The following is a 17,252-nucleotide window of genomic DNA, read 5'->3' on the forward strand; positions in this document are numbered from 1 at the left end:
AAAAACCAGCTCCCATTGCGTTTTATTTAAATTTTGCTGTATTTTATGTGCTAGTGTTTTCTTAAGTTGCAGGGCAGAGTTTGATAAGTGGAAGGAATTAAATAGCTGCATGAATTGTATATGAAGACTATTGTTTGGACAGTTTGAGTCTGACAGTCATAGCATGACTTTATGCCGTGTTTAAAATATGGATATTGCTACATAGAAACTACCAAATTCTAAATTATGGGTACACACACATCGTCTATCCGAGGTCTATCTGATATTCCCGTGTTGTTGTTGTTCCTGGATCAGCATGCTAATGTTGATCCAGGAACAACCTGCTGAGGTCCACTCAGGAAAAAAGAAACCAAAGTTTTTTTCTACTCTACTCTTTCTTTACTTTGTCTGCCTTTCAGAGGGGGCAACAAAGAGGAGGTGAGGAAGATCCAGGTGTTACTAAAGGACAAGATCAGAGAGGCTAAGGACAATTACAGGAGGAAGCTGGAGTGGAAACTCCAGCAGAACAGCATGAGAGAGGTGTGGAGGGGCATGAAGACCATCACTGGATTCAGGCCAACCAACAGCAGGGGAACTGAGGGAGGTGAGAATAGAGCCAATGAGTTGAATCTGTTTTTCAATAGATTCGACACCACAGTGTCTGCTCCCACCCCCACAACCTCACCTGCAGTCAGCCTGGAATCCAGAGCCACACCACTGTGCCAGCCTCTCTCTTCACATGTTGCCTCCTGTGAGATTCCTGACACCCCTCCCCCACCCATCACCTTCACTCAATACCAGGTTGAGATGCAAATGAGGAGACTTCACTCAGGCAAGTCTGCTGGACCAGACGGAGTGAGTCCCCTTGTCCTCAAGACCTGTGCCCCCCAGCTGTGTGGAGTCTTTCATAAACTGTTTATGCTGAGTCTGAGTCTGCAGAGGGTCCCGGTGATGTGGAAGACATCATGCCTCGTCCCTGTACCAAAGACGCCACGTCCCAGTGGCCCCCAGGATTACAGGCCCGTGGCATTGACCTCCCACATCATGAAGACCCTGGAAAGGCTCATCCTGGACCAGCTGCGACCCATAGTAAGACCACACCTGGATCCCCTTCAGTTCGCTTATCAGCCTCGTCTCGGAACAGAGGACGCCATCATCTACCTGCTCAATCGTGTCTACACCCATCTGGTCGACTCCTTTGTCACGTGGTGTGAGCAGAATCATCTGCAGCTCAACGTGGCAAAGACCAAGGAACTGATCGTGGACTTCAGGAAGACCAGGAAACACTTGACCCCTGTTTCAATCCAGGGGGTCAGTGTTGACATTGTGGAGGACTATAAATACCTTGGAGTACACATTGACAATAAACTGGACTGGGCTAAAAACACCACAGCACTTTACAGGAAGGGCCAGAGTCGTCTCTATTTTTTGAGGCGACTGAGGTCCTTCAACATCTGCCAGAAAATGCTGAGGATTTTCTATGAGTCTGTTGTGGCCAGTGCGATCCTCTATGCTGTTGCATGCTGGGGGAGCAGGCTGAGGGTCGCAGATGCCAACAGACTTAATAAACTGATCCGTAAGGCCAGCAATGTTGTGGGGATGGAGCTGGACTCCCTCAAGGTGGTGTCGGAGAGGCGGATGCTGTCCAAGATAAAGACAATGTTGGATAACACCTCCCACCCACTCCATGACATGCTGGTCAGTCACAGGAGCTCGTTCAGTGAGAGACTGAGATTACCGAAAAGCACCACTGAACGACACAGGAAATCATTCCTGCCTGTGGCCCTCTCCCTGTACAACGCATCCACTTAACACACTGTTTGCTGCTACAGCTACACATGTTTCTTTTCCAACTATTTATTTATAAGTGACTTATGTATGTATGTATGTATGTATATATATGTATATATTGTACTATTCTTAGTTAGTGTATTGTCTGTCTTGTCTTAATGTTGGTTTAAAATGGAGCACTGTAACAAAAAATAATTTCCCCCAGGGATCAATAAAGTATTCTGATTCTGATTCTTTGTGTCCCCTCTTTCTGTCTTCTCTTCTGAATTGTAAACCACATACCTGTAGGTACCTCTTTTGGTCCTCGAAATGGTATCCATACACATTACTGTGAGCGCCTAGTGCTATGAGTTCTACTAGTTAGCCATAGAGGTTCCATATGTGGGCAGCACAGTGGTGCACTTTACGTTTGTAAATGATTCTAAATTAATCCATGGATGGATGAATGGACATCTGTGTAGATTGTACTGCAGGGACAGAAATGGACTTTGCCTGATCATTTCATGGTATGCTTTTCAAACCATGTGTATTAATAGAATATACCTGAATATTAAACATCTGGAAAACAAATCCTAGTGTTTGGATAAGTGTGTCTCTGTTGTTGAGCATTACCTTCAAGAAAGCGGTGACAGTGTGAGTTTAGAAATTTCCGTCTGCATCCCTTTTTTTTGAGCATAAGTATGGTAAAAAAAAAAAACTCTTAATAACACCTGTCAACACAATTAATATTTGCACCCATTCAAGACCCTATTTATAATCAATATATAATCTGCACCCTTTTTTCCTGAACTAATGATACTTTTTTCCAATTGTGCTGCTTGAAGAGTCAAATCAGACATCCAGAGAGAGCACTACAAACTCGTAGTAGAGGTGAGAGTAAAGGAACTTATATTAGATTACAGTTTTAAGAGAATATTCACATTCATACACATTCCACAATGCAAAAAAAAGAAAAGAAGGTTAAAGGTAAAAGGAATTCAGTAAATCTCAATAAAGACTTTTATTTATGTTTTTTTGTACCAAAATAGGCAGTTAGAGCAGGGATAAATATTATATGTTAGATATAGTTCCATCTCTGTAATAGATTCTTTGCATCGGTGCTTTACTCTAACATACAGTGGCATGGTGCCCTGGCTAAAAACACACAGCCAGAGTCATACAGACAGCCCAGTTCTGTCAACACACAAACACAGTACTGATCGACCTGAATCAGTGAGGATTACAGATTTGGCCTATCTGAACATTCTGTGGAGAAACATTTAAAGCCTTTTAAAACACATGCGGTCAAAAACTGGTTGTTATTTGAAATAAAAAGCTACTCTGTTGACAGAACAGTCTTTCTATACGTCTCCAGTCTCCAGTCAGCTTGGAGAAGTCGCCTCGGGGTTGGAGGATGGAGATGGGGAGCGGGTGGCTGACAAGGTCCATACAGGTGGGGGCTGCGTCGCCAAAAGCATCTTGGGATCTCGAATGTTACGTTTGGAAAACAAGAGATTATGTTACATCGTGTTTCCGGTGAGTGTCGTTCATGACCTCAGCACTCGCGATGTTGCTCCCTGGAGAAACTGGAAATATTACACCAACGCCAATTACGTAGCAAAGGGCTCTCAAGAATGTACGCTCTAATCCGAATAACAAAATATCTATGAGGCGGATAGAGTGTAAATAATTTTTTGCAGTCATGCGACAAACTTTACAGGTGCAACCTGGATTGCAAGAAAGTGAAAATAATATTGCTCCACAGCACCTTTCAGGCCACTGAGTAGAATGCATTAAATGGCCCTTGCGATAAAGCAGATGCAATGCTAAAAAACAGATATACTCAACAACACTGCTATGATTTTTTTTGTTGTTGTTTTCGTTTTAGTTTTCAGTACAAGTAGTTTAGTCACGTGTTGTTAAGCTGAGCCTTGGCGACAAGCAGCAAAGCCTCTGAAAAGACTACTACAGGTAACAGATGCACTAAGCAAGCTTCACATGACCAACAGAGTCGCCATTGTTAGGTTACATGTGCTGTTAACGTGGTCACAGACTCCACTGAGTAGCTTTAACCCCATAACGCCAACTGTATCATATTTAACACATGAGTTGTGAGTTTTTTTAAACTTCTTTAAATATCATCAACCTAAAAAATGTCAGATAAAGCAAAAATTATACAGATTGAAACTCGTGTATTGATAATTCATTTCTTTTTTTTTTTTCTTTTTTCATTTGTCAGAAGGAAAGGAATGGCTCAGGCTTAACAGGGTTAGGTTTGCTTCTCGTGCTGTGTAGCCTCCTAAATGAATGAAAAGCCAAACATTTCATCCTTCAATGCATAAAGTAGACATTTGTGAAATAATGAAAACAGGCTCCAAGATATAACCCTTGGATAATTATGGATGGAGTGCGGAGGTCACACATAAAGGCTTAAACTTAAAAGGGGGGTCAATGCTTAAACTTATAAATCCAGCGGGGGAAAAAGTGGATTACAGTTAAATGGTTAATCCAAACAGCAAGTTTCTCCAGAAGAGTACACTCGATACCCCTAAAATACTCATCAACGACAGTATGACGTGTTTTTTAACCTTTACCAAAAAAACCGCGTCGACCAGCTTCGTCTCAAAGCAGCTCAATCATCGCTGAGGGAAAAGCGAGTGTGTCGTGCATCACGTGCGCAGACCGGAAACACTGGGAGGGTAAAGATGCTTTTAAGAAACCAGCCCTCATTAGTGCAACTACGGTAAGAAGGAAAGCCGTAACAATGATGATTACGATCGTGATGATAGTGATGATGAAGCAGAAGATACACTGTTTAATGCTGGCGTGCGTAACTAACGTCACACTGCGCAGAGGAGGAGACACGAAGGCATGAGACAGAGAGAAGGAAGCGGAGGTGGAAGGAAAAGGCAGAGAAGCCTCTTTGAGATGAAAGCTTCTACGAAACAGACTCGATCTCGAATCTGGGCCACTGTTTGTCGAGCTGTCGAGTACAATTTTAGAACTTAAGTAATAAGAAAAATGTCTAAATTCAGTTTTATTTTATTTCTCCTAACAAACTGGAGCAGTTTATGGTTTTATTCTGACTTAAATGTTGTTGTTTTGGAGTGTTTACACAAACTACAGCTTGTACAATAATCTGTTATTTGTATCTGATTTTAACATTTTAAAGATTTTCACCATTTTCCCTTCATCTGTACTTTGTATTCCAGACAAAGTATTTATGTATCTTGTAAATTAGACGATACATTTCTACTGAAGATAAGAATTTGTGAAAAGTAACGAGCAACAGTGCAGATGACTTGACTCTGATTGGTGATTGGTTGTTCGATGGCCTTATGAGCTGCTCTATCGTGTTTACTCTTTGGCTGTAAATTGCAGTGAGCTGCCTGATAAATATGACCTTGTCTCTACTCACCATGGAGAACTGTGAGTTATATTAAAAATATTTCTCAGAAATGTGATAAATGCAGGCCCAGAGCTCCAAACGTACTCCATCATCAATATGAGGCAGTTTGTTTTTGACCTTTTAATAGCAAACTACTGATAGAGGGCTTTGCACTTTATTTATTTGAATTTAATCTTCGTTTGTTATCGGATCGAGAACTGCTGCTTCTTAATATAATTATTATTATGTCACACATTGCTTACAGATTAAATGATTAATATATTCTTGCTACATCTCTAAACAGTATTTGTTTTGATGCCAAAATTCTGCGGCGTATTGAAAATTTTATAATGATTTTCACCTCATATCTAAAGTCTGTGGATAGTCAAAGGAAGAAAGGGAATGAAAGGATTGAGGATTGAGAAAAAACATGAATAAGAAACTGTAAACAAGAGTGATGCTATGAGGAGAGACAGACAGAGAGGGAAGGAGATCAAGATTTTGTCCCAAAAACATGCTCTTAAAGCTACAGCGTGCAAAAATCTGCCTCTTGGTGACAATATAATCATTACAAACCCATACATGAATGCATTACCCTTCGTTAATATGAAAACAACAACGACAACAACAATAAGAAGAACAATAATGAAATCAAATCAGATAATGGTACATGTCGCCTTGATTTAAACCACCTCCTTAAACATTAAGGAACTGAGCCGTAGGAAGATCCACCAATAGGCTGCTGGACAGACATGAGCTCCTCCCACTTCAGGAAGCAGCAGTCCCAGATAGTCCCAGCCTCGTCCCACTGAATGTGCTTATGTAAATGTGTCAATGCATGTAGTGATGTGCGTGCATAAGAAAAAGAGAGCAAGGAAGCAGGCTGATAATAGAAAATTAGACAAGAAGGAAGTGTGCAGAGAGGCTGATGTTTGTGTGTGTGTGTGTGTGTGTGTGTGTGTGTGTGTGTGTGTGTGAGTGAGTATGTTGTATATGGGTATTTATTCAGAGTCGCTCCTTGGTGGGAACCCAGATGTAAGGACCAGACTGCTCCTCGATGATTTGCTTCACCTGCGAATACACTTCCTCTAGAGTTGAGCCCTGGACGATTGCTGCAAGAGAGAGAGAGAAAAATATTAAAGATTAAAAGATGTGTTTAAATCAAATAATGTGACACACAGGAAGAAAATAGTTACTGTAGATGGATGGATGGCCAAATATTCTCTTCAGGTGTTGGTAAAGATCAAAACCTGAGCTAAATGAGATTTTATGGACCAAAAACACAATCCCACATGTATAATAGCTTAGCTTTAAAACTACTCGACGTGTGTAAATATGTGAATAAATCACAGCTTGCCAACAACTTTATCAGCATTAAAGGTGACAATATGCCAGTGTGGTTCACAGCTTGCCCCTGCTGCATGTTTAACAGTTTCTCCAAGCTGCCTCCTCCACAGATTCTCCTCAAACACAAAAATAAACTTGATCACATTTTCACTTACACCTCAAAGCATACTAATCTTTGATCAAAAAAAGTTGAGCAGATATGGAAAATGTTAGTTTTACCCTACTTTCCAAAGTTATACAGCTCATGTGTACAGTTTTCTTTTCAAAGTGTATAACCGCCACAGGTGAGACTTTACTGTACAGTATTTATCATACACTCACAATATCCTGATATTATTAGGGCAAAATATTTCTGCAGTGATTTAGTAGTAGCAGTGACTCTGGAGGCAGTCCAGATGTGCACATGGAGACAACCTTGAGGGGGGAGATTTAAAGGTATGTGTTTTGTTTAGGTGACTCACCAGTGAAGTACTCTGTGAACTCCTGCTCCAGTTTCACAGCTCTGTCGTAGGCCTTCCTTGCCTGCTCCTCACTGAGACGCTTATTCATCTCTCTGCAGAAAGAGACTACAGTTATTTTTCTGTAAAAAAAAAAACCCCATTAGACCCTATGCAAAAATAGCCCTACTGATATTTTCGTAAAGTTCAGCAGTGTTAAGATGACTCAGTGACTTTTAGAAAACGGAAAGTGATGAGTGAACAAAAGTAAAGGAACATATAAGCAAAAAAGAAGCTGGGCTTCACATTTATTTAAATGAGTGAAGTTTAGCCCTCATTTAAAATAATATAGGCAACATTCTCACTGTAGAGGCGTTTGACTTATTGCATATTGTATAAAAATACTGTCAACCGGCAGCAGTACCCATCAGCCGTCCAGTAAACTCACTACGGCTCAGGGGTAAAAATGAAGTTCACTGAGTTTTTTCCCTAATAAATGCAGCTACACATTTTTTAATGGAAAATGAGAAAAAAGTACCTTCATGAGAGGTATTTCATCAGTATGACATAAAAGCAGAACTTTTGAGAATTAATATTTGTCATGTCAACCTTGAACCGTCTCTTAGAACATTTTTGTGGCACTTATTTAGAGAAGTTATACAATGTTACTGGCTTTGTTTATGTTGCTGATAGTTTTTACTTATAAGATGCTTATAGGATGCTATACTTATCATATTTTTAACCTTTCCATTTGATTACTTGAGCTTTGAAAGAACAGATGATAAAACAGTGCAAGACAGATGCTCAGATTGTCTTTGAACAGTTATGTTGTGTCACTTACAAAATGTTGTCGACACTGAGTGGTCTAATGAGGATAGCGATGGGATGGAGGCCTGCCATCTGGAGACGCTTTATCGCGTTCCCTGATACATCCAGTATGCAGTGCTTGCCCTGTGGGAGAGACACGGAGTCAGACATTCTTTCTTCCCATACCCTCGCTCTCTTTTTCCCATTGATCGTGTCTCTGTCTCACCTTGTCAGCGACCTCTTTGACAGACTGTATGCTGGTTCCATACAGATGGTTGTTATACTGTCCAGCCTCGATGAACTTGTGCTCCTGAATCTCTCGCTCCATGAGCTCTCTGGAGGACATGAAGTGGTAATCTCTGCCATCCACCTCGTAGTCTCTCCGTGGCCGTGTTGTGTCTAAAGATCAGAATTTACACAGACTCAGGCAAAGAAATAAAATATCTTAGTGTGCAGTATCCTGCTCATGAGCACCTTAGTGCACATATTAGCCTAAAACATTAAGATTAAAAAGCAAAAACACAACATTATGTCGCATTAGGGACTCATCTGTCTTCAGGGTAGGACATCCATTTTTTGGGGGTTTGGGAGTCTCATAAAAATGTTTGTCAGTTTTTTTCTAATCTAAAAAACTGAATGAGGCAAACGTGACCCTTCACTGAGCTCATAAAAAATGTATTAAAATTAGGCATGACTTTGCGATTTTGATTTATTGCCTCAAGGTCATAAGGTTTGCAAAGCTCCAGTAACTGTTGCAGGTTTCTACTGGGATTTATAATGAACTAAAGGCACTCACGTGGGACGCAGGAGCCAAACTTGTCAGGGAACTCGGAGATGAGGTCATCGTTAACCCGATCTTTCATTGGTCCAAGCACGATGACTGGCCGTGTGTAATTAACTGAGAATTGACAAAAAAAACAAAAAAAAAACAGGTTCCGTCAACGTGTAAAATCCACTCCTCTGGAGTGTCTTTGAAGGATTCACAGTTTTAAAAAACTTATACCAGCCCTTTAACGCTGCCTGTCTGAAATCAGTCATTTTTACCTTAAGTCACCTCACTCAAAAGAAAAAAAAAAAACTGGAAAGCGTGCATCAAGAGGACCCTAAAATCTATAAAAATTTTAATGCAGCTTGCTCCAGATGATTTATTTAATACAGCTAGGAAGTTTGTAATGACTGACCCACCGCTGCTTCAGTGGGATTTAAGCAAGCTACAGAAAGGTTTTCCAACTACCGGTCGACTGTTTTTTTTCTAAAATAATGAATTCTTACAAACTCAATTAATTACTTCCCCCAGGCATGTTTAAAGATGTTACAAAGTACTCTGCTTTAATAATACATTGTCTAAGATGTGTTGATTCTTAAAGCTACATCAACTGATTTAAATGGTTTGAAGTTTTAGATTTTTTTGCAACGGCCTCGGATTCAAAAATGCTGTTTGCAGGTAAACACTAAACAAACACAGCGAGCACTTTCAACACAATTTCCCTGTCAAAATGACAAATTCTTTCCAATGAGAAATGATAAAGATTGAAACACAGTTTTGAGTAGAGAAGCACTTTAATTTACCTACATAAGCTAAGCTAACACACATGAAAAACAACAACAAACCAAGGAGGAAAGGGAAGCCACTGACCTTCATGCTGCATGACAGGCTGGTAGGTGAGAAGGATCTCCTCCTGACCGGCTGTTTAAACAAACACAAATGAAGGACACATTAAAAGGACCAACACTTGACAACATATCACGCCCTGATTTCTACTTTTGGAAAAAGAGTTCTTCAACAGCTCTGGAAAAGCAGGCTGCAGAAGCAGAGAAATGTAAACTGTACACACAAAGACATGAACGTAAAACTAAAGTAAACCATAGCACACAATTACGCGTGACACACCCACAAGCACACACAGAGGAAAACCTACAGCCCAGCAGCTACATCAAGCAGGTGATGAACTGAGAGGCAAAGTTTAAAAGATCAAGAACAGAGTGAAGAAGAAAAGTACATTTAGGAGAGAGAGAGAGAGAGAGAGAGGGGACAGAGGAGGGGCTAGACTTACAGGAACTACTCTCATTATCATTGGTGCCAGAGTATACCAGCTCTGGAAGGACAAGACAGGTCAGAGTCAACACACACACACACACACATATATATATGAACACACATACAACACACACACACATATGTAAACACATGTACAAACTTGCATTCACTGTCGTAGTTTCACTTTTCAAAACAGAATTCCATCCATCCAGTTTCTATATGTGTGTTTCACTGTAATATCTCAATTATAACATCTACTGCTTAATACACAAGGAAAAGTACAACAATGCTCAGAGAACTCAGTCAAACTGTACACCAGTTGCATTTTTTCTGATATAATAAAGGGCAATTTCTAAGGTTTACTCCAAAACTGTTTTTCCAATGTCTCAGATTAAATGGGGCTATTGTAAGGGCACCTTTGAGCAGGATCTATAGCTACGTATAAATTGACTTCTTTCCTTACATCTGCAAATTAAACACAGACTAGTACACACATGGTGTTATATATATTTGTGTAAATTAGTGATTTTTTAATATTTTGCTTTTTTGATTTGATTTTGCAATTTGTGTTTTAAGTAACAAAAGAAAAAAAAGGGTTTTTTTCTAGCATTACTGAAACAAAGACATTTTGTAATGTAATAAGTAAAACACAAATAATATCTCAATTATGTTTGTACATTTTCGTTTTTTAGCATAAAAAATAATGAAAACCATGACCGAATTAGAACGCTGATTATTTTATCTTACTAATTCAATGTGTACAGCACCAATTCACAACAACAGTCACTTCAAATAGCTTCATACTATAAGATAAAGAGCGTAAAATATTAAAAAAGCAGTCCCAACAATCTTACAAATATCTGTCATGATAAGAGAGCTATTTAAAAAAATATTTCCCTATAAACTATAAGGAGGCATAACAGACTCCAATGAGCCCGTTTAGTTCGCTCTGCTCGTTTGAGGGTTAGAAAATGATGTGCAATAGTTTCACAGCTAACTCATGACGAAGCTAGAAAAGTTTAGAGATTGAGCAATTTAATGGGCAATTAAATTGAATAAAAAATTCAGGAGATTACCATGCATATTTTAAGTTGTCTTGCACTTTTTCTGAGGGAGCCTGTCTGTGCTTGTTTATAGACTCTAACTAAATTATCAATGTTGTAGCTTTTGGAAATTAACACAAACCTTTATTATCAAGAACCATCAAATATGGGCAAGTTCCACATTTCAGATGCCAGTATTAATTTTCTAATAGCTTTTACTTGCTGTAAATATTCATACTGGACATTTAAATGCGCCTTCTTGATGCATAAAAGTAAAACAATCCAGACCTCTTCTGTGCAAATGCACATTTGGACATTTAGCTGAACATAACTTATTCCAAAGTTGACACTTTTTTTTAACTTTGTAAAGTAAATTTTAAGGACGACTTACTTTAAGGTAGACTTGTACTGAACAACTGGTTTTTGGAGTACTGCTCCAGACTTTGTATGTTAGGTGTGTAATGAACTCTATATTTAATTGCACCCTATTACTTCTCCTCCAACTGGAAACTTAACAGAGTTTAGGTCTGGTCAGGTTTGAGAAAAGGTGGAATCATATGTGCTGACCAGCAGGTGTCGCTGAGAGAGAGAATACCTACCTTTATCATCCTGATCCTACAAAGACAAAGAGAGACGGAGAGAGACAGAGAGAGGGGGGTGGGGGTGGGAGGGGGTGGTGGTAAAGACACAATTAATTATCATATTGAAAATTATTCCAGGAGTATCTTGACTATTATCAACAGAAGCCTATTTGAAAGCTTTGAGCTCTCTACTGCGAACGCATATACCCAAAGTTTTAGAGAGCAAGAATAATTACAGTGTTAGTGCAGCAGGGTGTGTGTGTGTGTGTGTGTGTGTGTGTGTGTGTGTGTGTGTGTGTGTGCATGCTTCGCAATTTTTAATTATCATCTCTTCACCACCACACGGAGCTGCTGATTGCAGCGTTGCTGATTCAAACAGTGTGAAGAAAACAGAAGAAGGGTGAGAGTGTGCGCTGACAACACGGTGATATCAATAGCATGTGTTAAACCTGTGCTCAGCATCACACTGTGTAAAGTGTGAATAAAGTCACATTGTTGCCACTCTCTCTGTAGTTTGACTTTGAATTAAGGTTTCCCCCTGCAATTCTTTATCTACTAACAGGTGGTGTGGCTGTCACTAACAGGGGCAATGCAGCCAACCCAGTCACTGACTGAACTACAAATCAAATGCGATTTAAAGGCTCCATAAAGAATAGATTTTTTAATTCTAGTGCCAATTAAGAACTTAAACTTTATTAAAGTAATGCCAGATGCCAGAAAAATTGTTCATTGTTCATAAACAGACAACCTATCAAATAACACAAGGTTAAACTAAATCGATATCAGCAACAGTAGCACTCATGATTGCCTGTAGCTCTCTCTGAAAAGCGACCTTTATTGTCTCTGTCATTTACTAATCAATCCAGCAATCAGTTTCAGCTGTTGTTGCACTTCCCCTTATTATCTGTTATAGCTACGATAGGTGTGTACTGTTGGAAATTTTAGATGTTTGCATTAATCATGACCAAAGGTTTAAATAGTGACACAGCTGACCTCAGCCTGAAGCAGCTTTAGTTACAGCCTTTTTTTTTTTTGCTTTGCATTCTGAAAATCTCCTTTAAGTCCTGGAATAAAATGAATCAGCTGGAAATGAGCAATAACAGTCCTTATTGAGTTTTGGTAAAGTTCAGGAATAGCAATCCCTCATGAAGTTTTGCGATAAAGTCATGGTTTTAGGTAAAAATGCCAAGTTTAACATTGCTGTGGTTTGAAGAAACCATAGATTGTTGTTCGAACACAGCAGGCAATCAGATGACTTTAATTTTGTTGTTTTAACACCCAGCCTCCTTTCTTTGTGGATTTTATCACATCAAAATAGCATCACGCTGCTTCTATCAACACTACCAACAGAAAATCATTGTGATTGTTATATCCACTAGATATAGGTGTTGTCTCGTGAGAGTAAAAGCAAATGTTTGATGCGACTGGAGGAAATAACAAGCTGTTGTGCCTCTCGATTGAGCCTGCCTGTAGTGGAGCACAAAATAGCTTTTAGATGTTTACTGACACTCTACACATCTGTACTATTTTAAGCTCACACATGTGACCTTATAACAGCATGATAAAGTTGCTCTTTGTGCTTCAAATGTTGCTGAAGCCTTTAGAGAGAAAACCATTCTCTGTCATATGGAGACTATCTCTCCACTCCGTTACATAAGTTCGGGGTATGACCCCCCACATATGGAATATGTGGAGAGAGTCTCTCACTCAGAGAACCAAGGTTACAGCGTAACCGTACTTTCTCTGCAATTACCCTGCGCACAAAATATTTAACACAAGTACAGCCTGACGTTGTGCCTTCTCTGTAATCAGATTCAATTAGTCATTTAAAAAACAAACAACAAAAAAACCCCATCATATTTTGGTGGTGTCTACCTTCAGCTGTCAATCTACCAACTGTCAGAAAACAACCAACCAACTGCTTTGTTTCATCTGACCTACAGTTCTTAAACCAACACAATATCCACCTTACTGCTCAAAGTAAGAAAAAAATTAAAATAAGACATTTAATGTCATGTTTTTTCAAAACAGTAAAGAGCTCAAGCTTTGCTTTTTACTTCTTTTGACATTTTACTGTTATGGTCAACACCTTGAATTAAAGTATACTGGTTTGAGAACTGGTTTGAGTTTTAAGATTTATGACAAACATTCATACTCACTGATCTGTCCTGAGACCTGCTCACTCTGACTGTCTTTAACCTCGACCTCTCCTTCTTTTCTGCCCTGTGAATAAAGCAAAAGACAGGTGCAAACGTTAGGAGGCATGCAGAGAGAGGATGAAAAAAATATGAACAGCGAATCAGCTCAATTAACACCCTGAAACTGTAAAACTAATTTAACGTCACAACGAGTGTCTCAGGTTGTTATGGATCTGAAAGAATGATTCGAACAAAGCCACAAAATATTGTTTCATCTGAAAAGTAATTTTGCAGCTTACTTTATTGGAATGTTGAAACTGTATATCTTGAAGCATCAGTATGAGATTACGGGGGTTTAAAATAGCACTGAGAGGAAGCAGAGGGAATTTTGTGCACTTATCCAGATGTTATGTAAGTTGACAGCGAAGAGCTGATTGCATGGTCGTGTCCATTAATCTAAATGGGCTGTGATCACCTTAAAACAGGTGCAAAGGAATAAAAGACCGAGACGGCATCGAAACACCCCAGCATACTCGGGTGTAGAAGGCATTTCCTCCCTGTGAAGGTTTCACTTGCTCCTGCTGTGGGGACATTTTTGTCTCCTGTGTTTAAATTTAGCTTTGTCACTTCCTGTGCAGGACCATTTCCTGCTGGCGATCACATCCAACTCTAGAACTTCAAATAAGCTGAATCTCTGGGACCTGTTTCTCTGCTGCTTAGCTTTCTTTTTTAATTTAAAAAAGCCAGATGTGTCTTTGTAAAAAGTCTTATGTAATACAGCTTTTAGCCCCCTGATGTCTGTAAACAGCTCGACAACTGTCATTGACAAACCAGCAATAACGTAGTGAATAAAAAAGAACATCGCAATGATAACTAAAGATATATTCTGGGTTATCCTGTTCTTTGAATGCTGACATCTTTATAAGAGCATGCTTACAATTAACTTTATCTCTAAAAAATGTCCTCGGAAAAAGGCATGAGGAAAAAAACAGAGCAGGTGAGCAGAAAGAGGAGAAGAAGCAAGATTAAAAAAAGAAGAAAAGCAGCAGACGAGAGGAAAAGGAGTCGAAGTTAAAGAGGAGTAGAATAAAGAGACCTCCATGGAAAAGAAGAGAGGAGAGCAGCAGGAGGGATGATTGAATACAGTTATATCAGAGGCTGAACACAGCTTACATTAAAAGACTGACTGAACTTTAATAATTACCTTTCATCATAACACTAATGCTAATAGCGCATAATCCAGCTTATCATTTTTAATATCCTGCAGACAGATAAATTGTAAAATCTAAATCTCTGGCAGACATATTCTAACATCTTTAACAATTTTCAAACTACAGCCTGTAATATATGAATTTCTATTACTTCTGTTTCTAGGCTGTTTTTTTAAACTATAACACAGTTATCTACGTAGCCCTAATGCTCAAGCCTCTGCTTTAACACCTCAGTCTATTAATACCTCTCTGTCAAACCCATATGTGACAATCTGCTCATTTCACTCACTCCTACTCTTCCTTGCCACCTTGAATCCCTTCTTTCCTCTCTAACACTCCTTCACTTTCCTTCCTTACACCCCATCACTTTCCACATCCCTCTGCCCCTGGTCATCGCCTCCCTCTGTGTCACGGATGGTAAAACGACTCGTCTTAAATTGTCTTCTCCTTGCACCTCAGAAATCTAACATCTGTCTGTCACCTCGTCCAGGGCGAAACAAGTGGAGAAGGTAGAAGGAAGGAAAGTTGGCATATATTTCCACCACAGGATTACATTCAGCAGATTCTTCGTAATGATGATGCTCGCAGTGATATGAGTCAACACAAAAACGACACTCTGGTGTAAAGACTGAAGCTAATTTGAAAATGAATCTCCGACCACGGATGCTGTCCCCAGGAAACAGCTGCCAAGCTGTCTGTATTTTAAACAGCACGGAGCTGAAATCCAGCGTCAAATTAAGTCAGAATGGGATGACACATTGAAACTAAGTAGATTTTTTTCTCTGTCTTTTTTATTTTGAGCCACAACAAACAAATAAAAGAAAAACCCATTTAGTAAATCATGAAAAGAAGATACACAGTCTTCCACCTTGATATTCCTCATGGAAAGGTGCCAATGTGAACAAACACTGTGGACGAACACATTTGTTTGTTTTCTTATTAGTCTTCTTAGTTTTCTAATTTAATTTTGTGAAGGTTTATGGTTGACTCCAGGGTCTGCTGTATAGTGGCCTATCACAATAAGCCTGGACAGACTTGTATTATAATAATCCTCATCCTAATGAAATGACTGAAGACCACACTGACGCTCATTCTGGTCTGGACTGTTTTCATTTGATTTAATCTGTATGTGTGAAAAACTTAATAATACTTCATTTTAAAGCCTTCTGAAAAGAGTCAGATTCAGATTTCTAACAGATGAACAGAAAGAAAATATAAGTGTAAAAGTTATCATTCAATATTTGTATTGAACAAAGATTCAAATGTGAACATTTTTAGGTGATAGCAACAACTCAAAACTAGATTTGAGGGAATGGGCGGACTTGACTTTAACGCTTCTACTTTAGTTAATAAAACAAAAATCAATAAAACCATCCACCCACTCCCATCTGAAACCCTTTGAACTCTGACCTCCGGCGGCTGGGGATGACCCCGACTTCCGGGCAGTTTGGGGGCGGGGGGCTGAGGTGACGGGCGGGCCACCACTCCTCTTCGCTGGCGCTGCTCACGTGGAGGATATCCCCAAAATGAAAGGGCAGGGCCTGATTGGGCGCGCTCAGATCCGAAGCACTTCCATCATAGTCAAACAAGGCCCTGCATGGGGACAGAAAACAAATGACGCATGCAGTTACACGCTCAGCTTCAGCGCGACAAGCCATTCTGCTGGAGGACAGGTTAGTTGATGACATATACATTTCATTTTGAAGTTTGAAACTAGATTTCTTTTCTCTAAACAGATAGAAAGACGTGCTGGAATAAATACAAGATGAAAAACAGCTGAGAACTGTTTTTCTACACAACAAATTATTTTTTTAATTACTAATTTATGACCTTGTCTTGGAGCACATGGCACCGCGTATGTGTCTGAAGTTGTGCACATCTGTCTGTGTGAGTGTCACTGTGTATGTGTGTGCAGTAGTCCGTCTCTGTGACCACAGAGATGCAAACCCATCCAGAGGGAAAAGACCTGGGAAAGTAGGCCAGCGTGTGTGTGTGTGTGTGTGTCTGTGTGTGTGTGTGTGTGTGTGTGTGTGTGTGTGTGTGTGTGTGTGTGTGTGTGTGTGTGTGTGTGTGTGTGTGTGTGTGTGTGTGTGTGCAAAGGAAGTAGAGCTGAAATAACCAACATCCCCTAAAGTCCCTACTGCCTTCATCAATAAAACAGAACAGAGACAGAGAAGGAGAAACAGAAGAAAATTAGACAGAGAGGTAGACACAGACAGGCCAACAGAGAGCCTGACATTTGTACAAAAACACAGCACTTCGTGCTTTTTTAACGATACATCAAGATGATAAAAGAAAAGACTTGAGTGCTTTAATTTTAGGTGGAGGCTAAAAACTGACAGCCTGCATTAGTATTACTGTAATATAAGTTAACAGGCGCTGTCTACCAGGACTGCGAGCAGGGCAGAAGGATTGCAGGTGAATTCACTAAAGTGTTCAGGGTGACGCTGATTAGCTGCAACAGCACAAAAGCTTTAGTTAAGCTGCTCTGTTGGTGACAGCGATAATTAGAT

At 39.7% G+C, this 17,252-nt stretch overlaps 1 protein-coding gene across 5 annotated transcripts in view; it reads right to left on the reverse strand.

Moving 5' to 3' along the window:
* Nucleotides 1-2,730: 2,730 nt before the first annotated feature.
* dlg1a (discs large MAGUK scaffold protein 1a) overlaps nucleotides 2,731-17,252 on the reverse strand; it is a 113,942-nt gene continuing 99,420 nt past the window's right edge. For 3 of the 5 annotated variants that reach the window (XM_080887672.1, XM_080887674.1, XM_080887676.1), the window contains 10 exons: nucleotides 16,150-16,332; nucleotides 13,550-13,613; nucleotides 11,409-11,424; nucleotides 9,783-9,824; nucleotides 9,365-9,415; nucleotides 8,525-8,626; nucleotides 7,955-8,127; nucleotides 7,763-7,872; nucleotides 6,946-7,037; nucleotides 2,731-6,249 (listed from right to left, as the gene is read on the reverse strand). In XM_080887672.1, the coding sequence (XP_080743798.1) occupies nucleotides 6,143-6,249; nucleotides 6,946-7,037; nucleotides 7,763-7,872; nucleotides 7,955-8,127; nucleotides 8,525-8,626; nucleotides 9,365-9,415; nucleotides 9,783-9,824; nucleotides 11,409-11,424; nucleotides 13,550-13,613; nucleotides 16,150-16,332 (940 nt within the window). In that variant the 3' untranslated portion in view covers nucleotides 2,731-6,142. The remainder of the gene's footprint in view (nucleotides 6,250-6,945; nucleotides 7,038-7,762; nucleotides 7,873-7,954; nucleotides 8,128-8,524; nucleotides 8,627-9,364; nucleotides 9,416-9,782; nucleotides 9,825-11,408; nucleotides 11,425-13,549; nucleotides 13,614-16,149; nucleotides 16,333-17,252) is intronic. The other 2 variants (XM_080887675.1, XM_080887673.1) reach the window with 2 other exon arrangements.

This window comes from Rhamphochromis sp. 'chilingali', assembly GCF_963969265.1.
Source record: "Rhamphochromis sp. 'chilingali' genome assembly, chromosome: 7".
Taxonomy (NCBI): Eukaryota; Metazoa; Chordata; class Actinopteri; order Cichliformes; family Cichlidae; genus Rhamphochromis; species Rhamphochromis sp. 'chilingali'.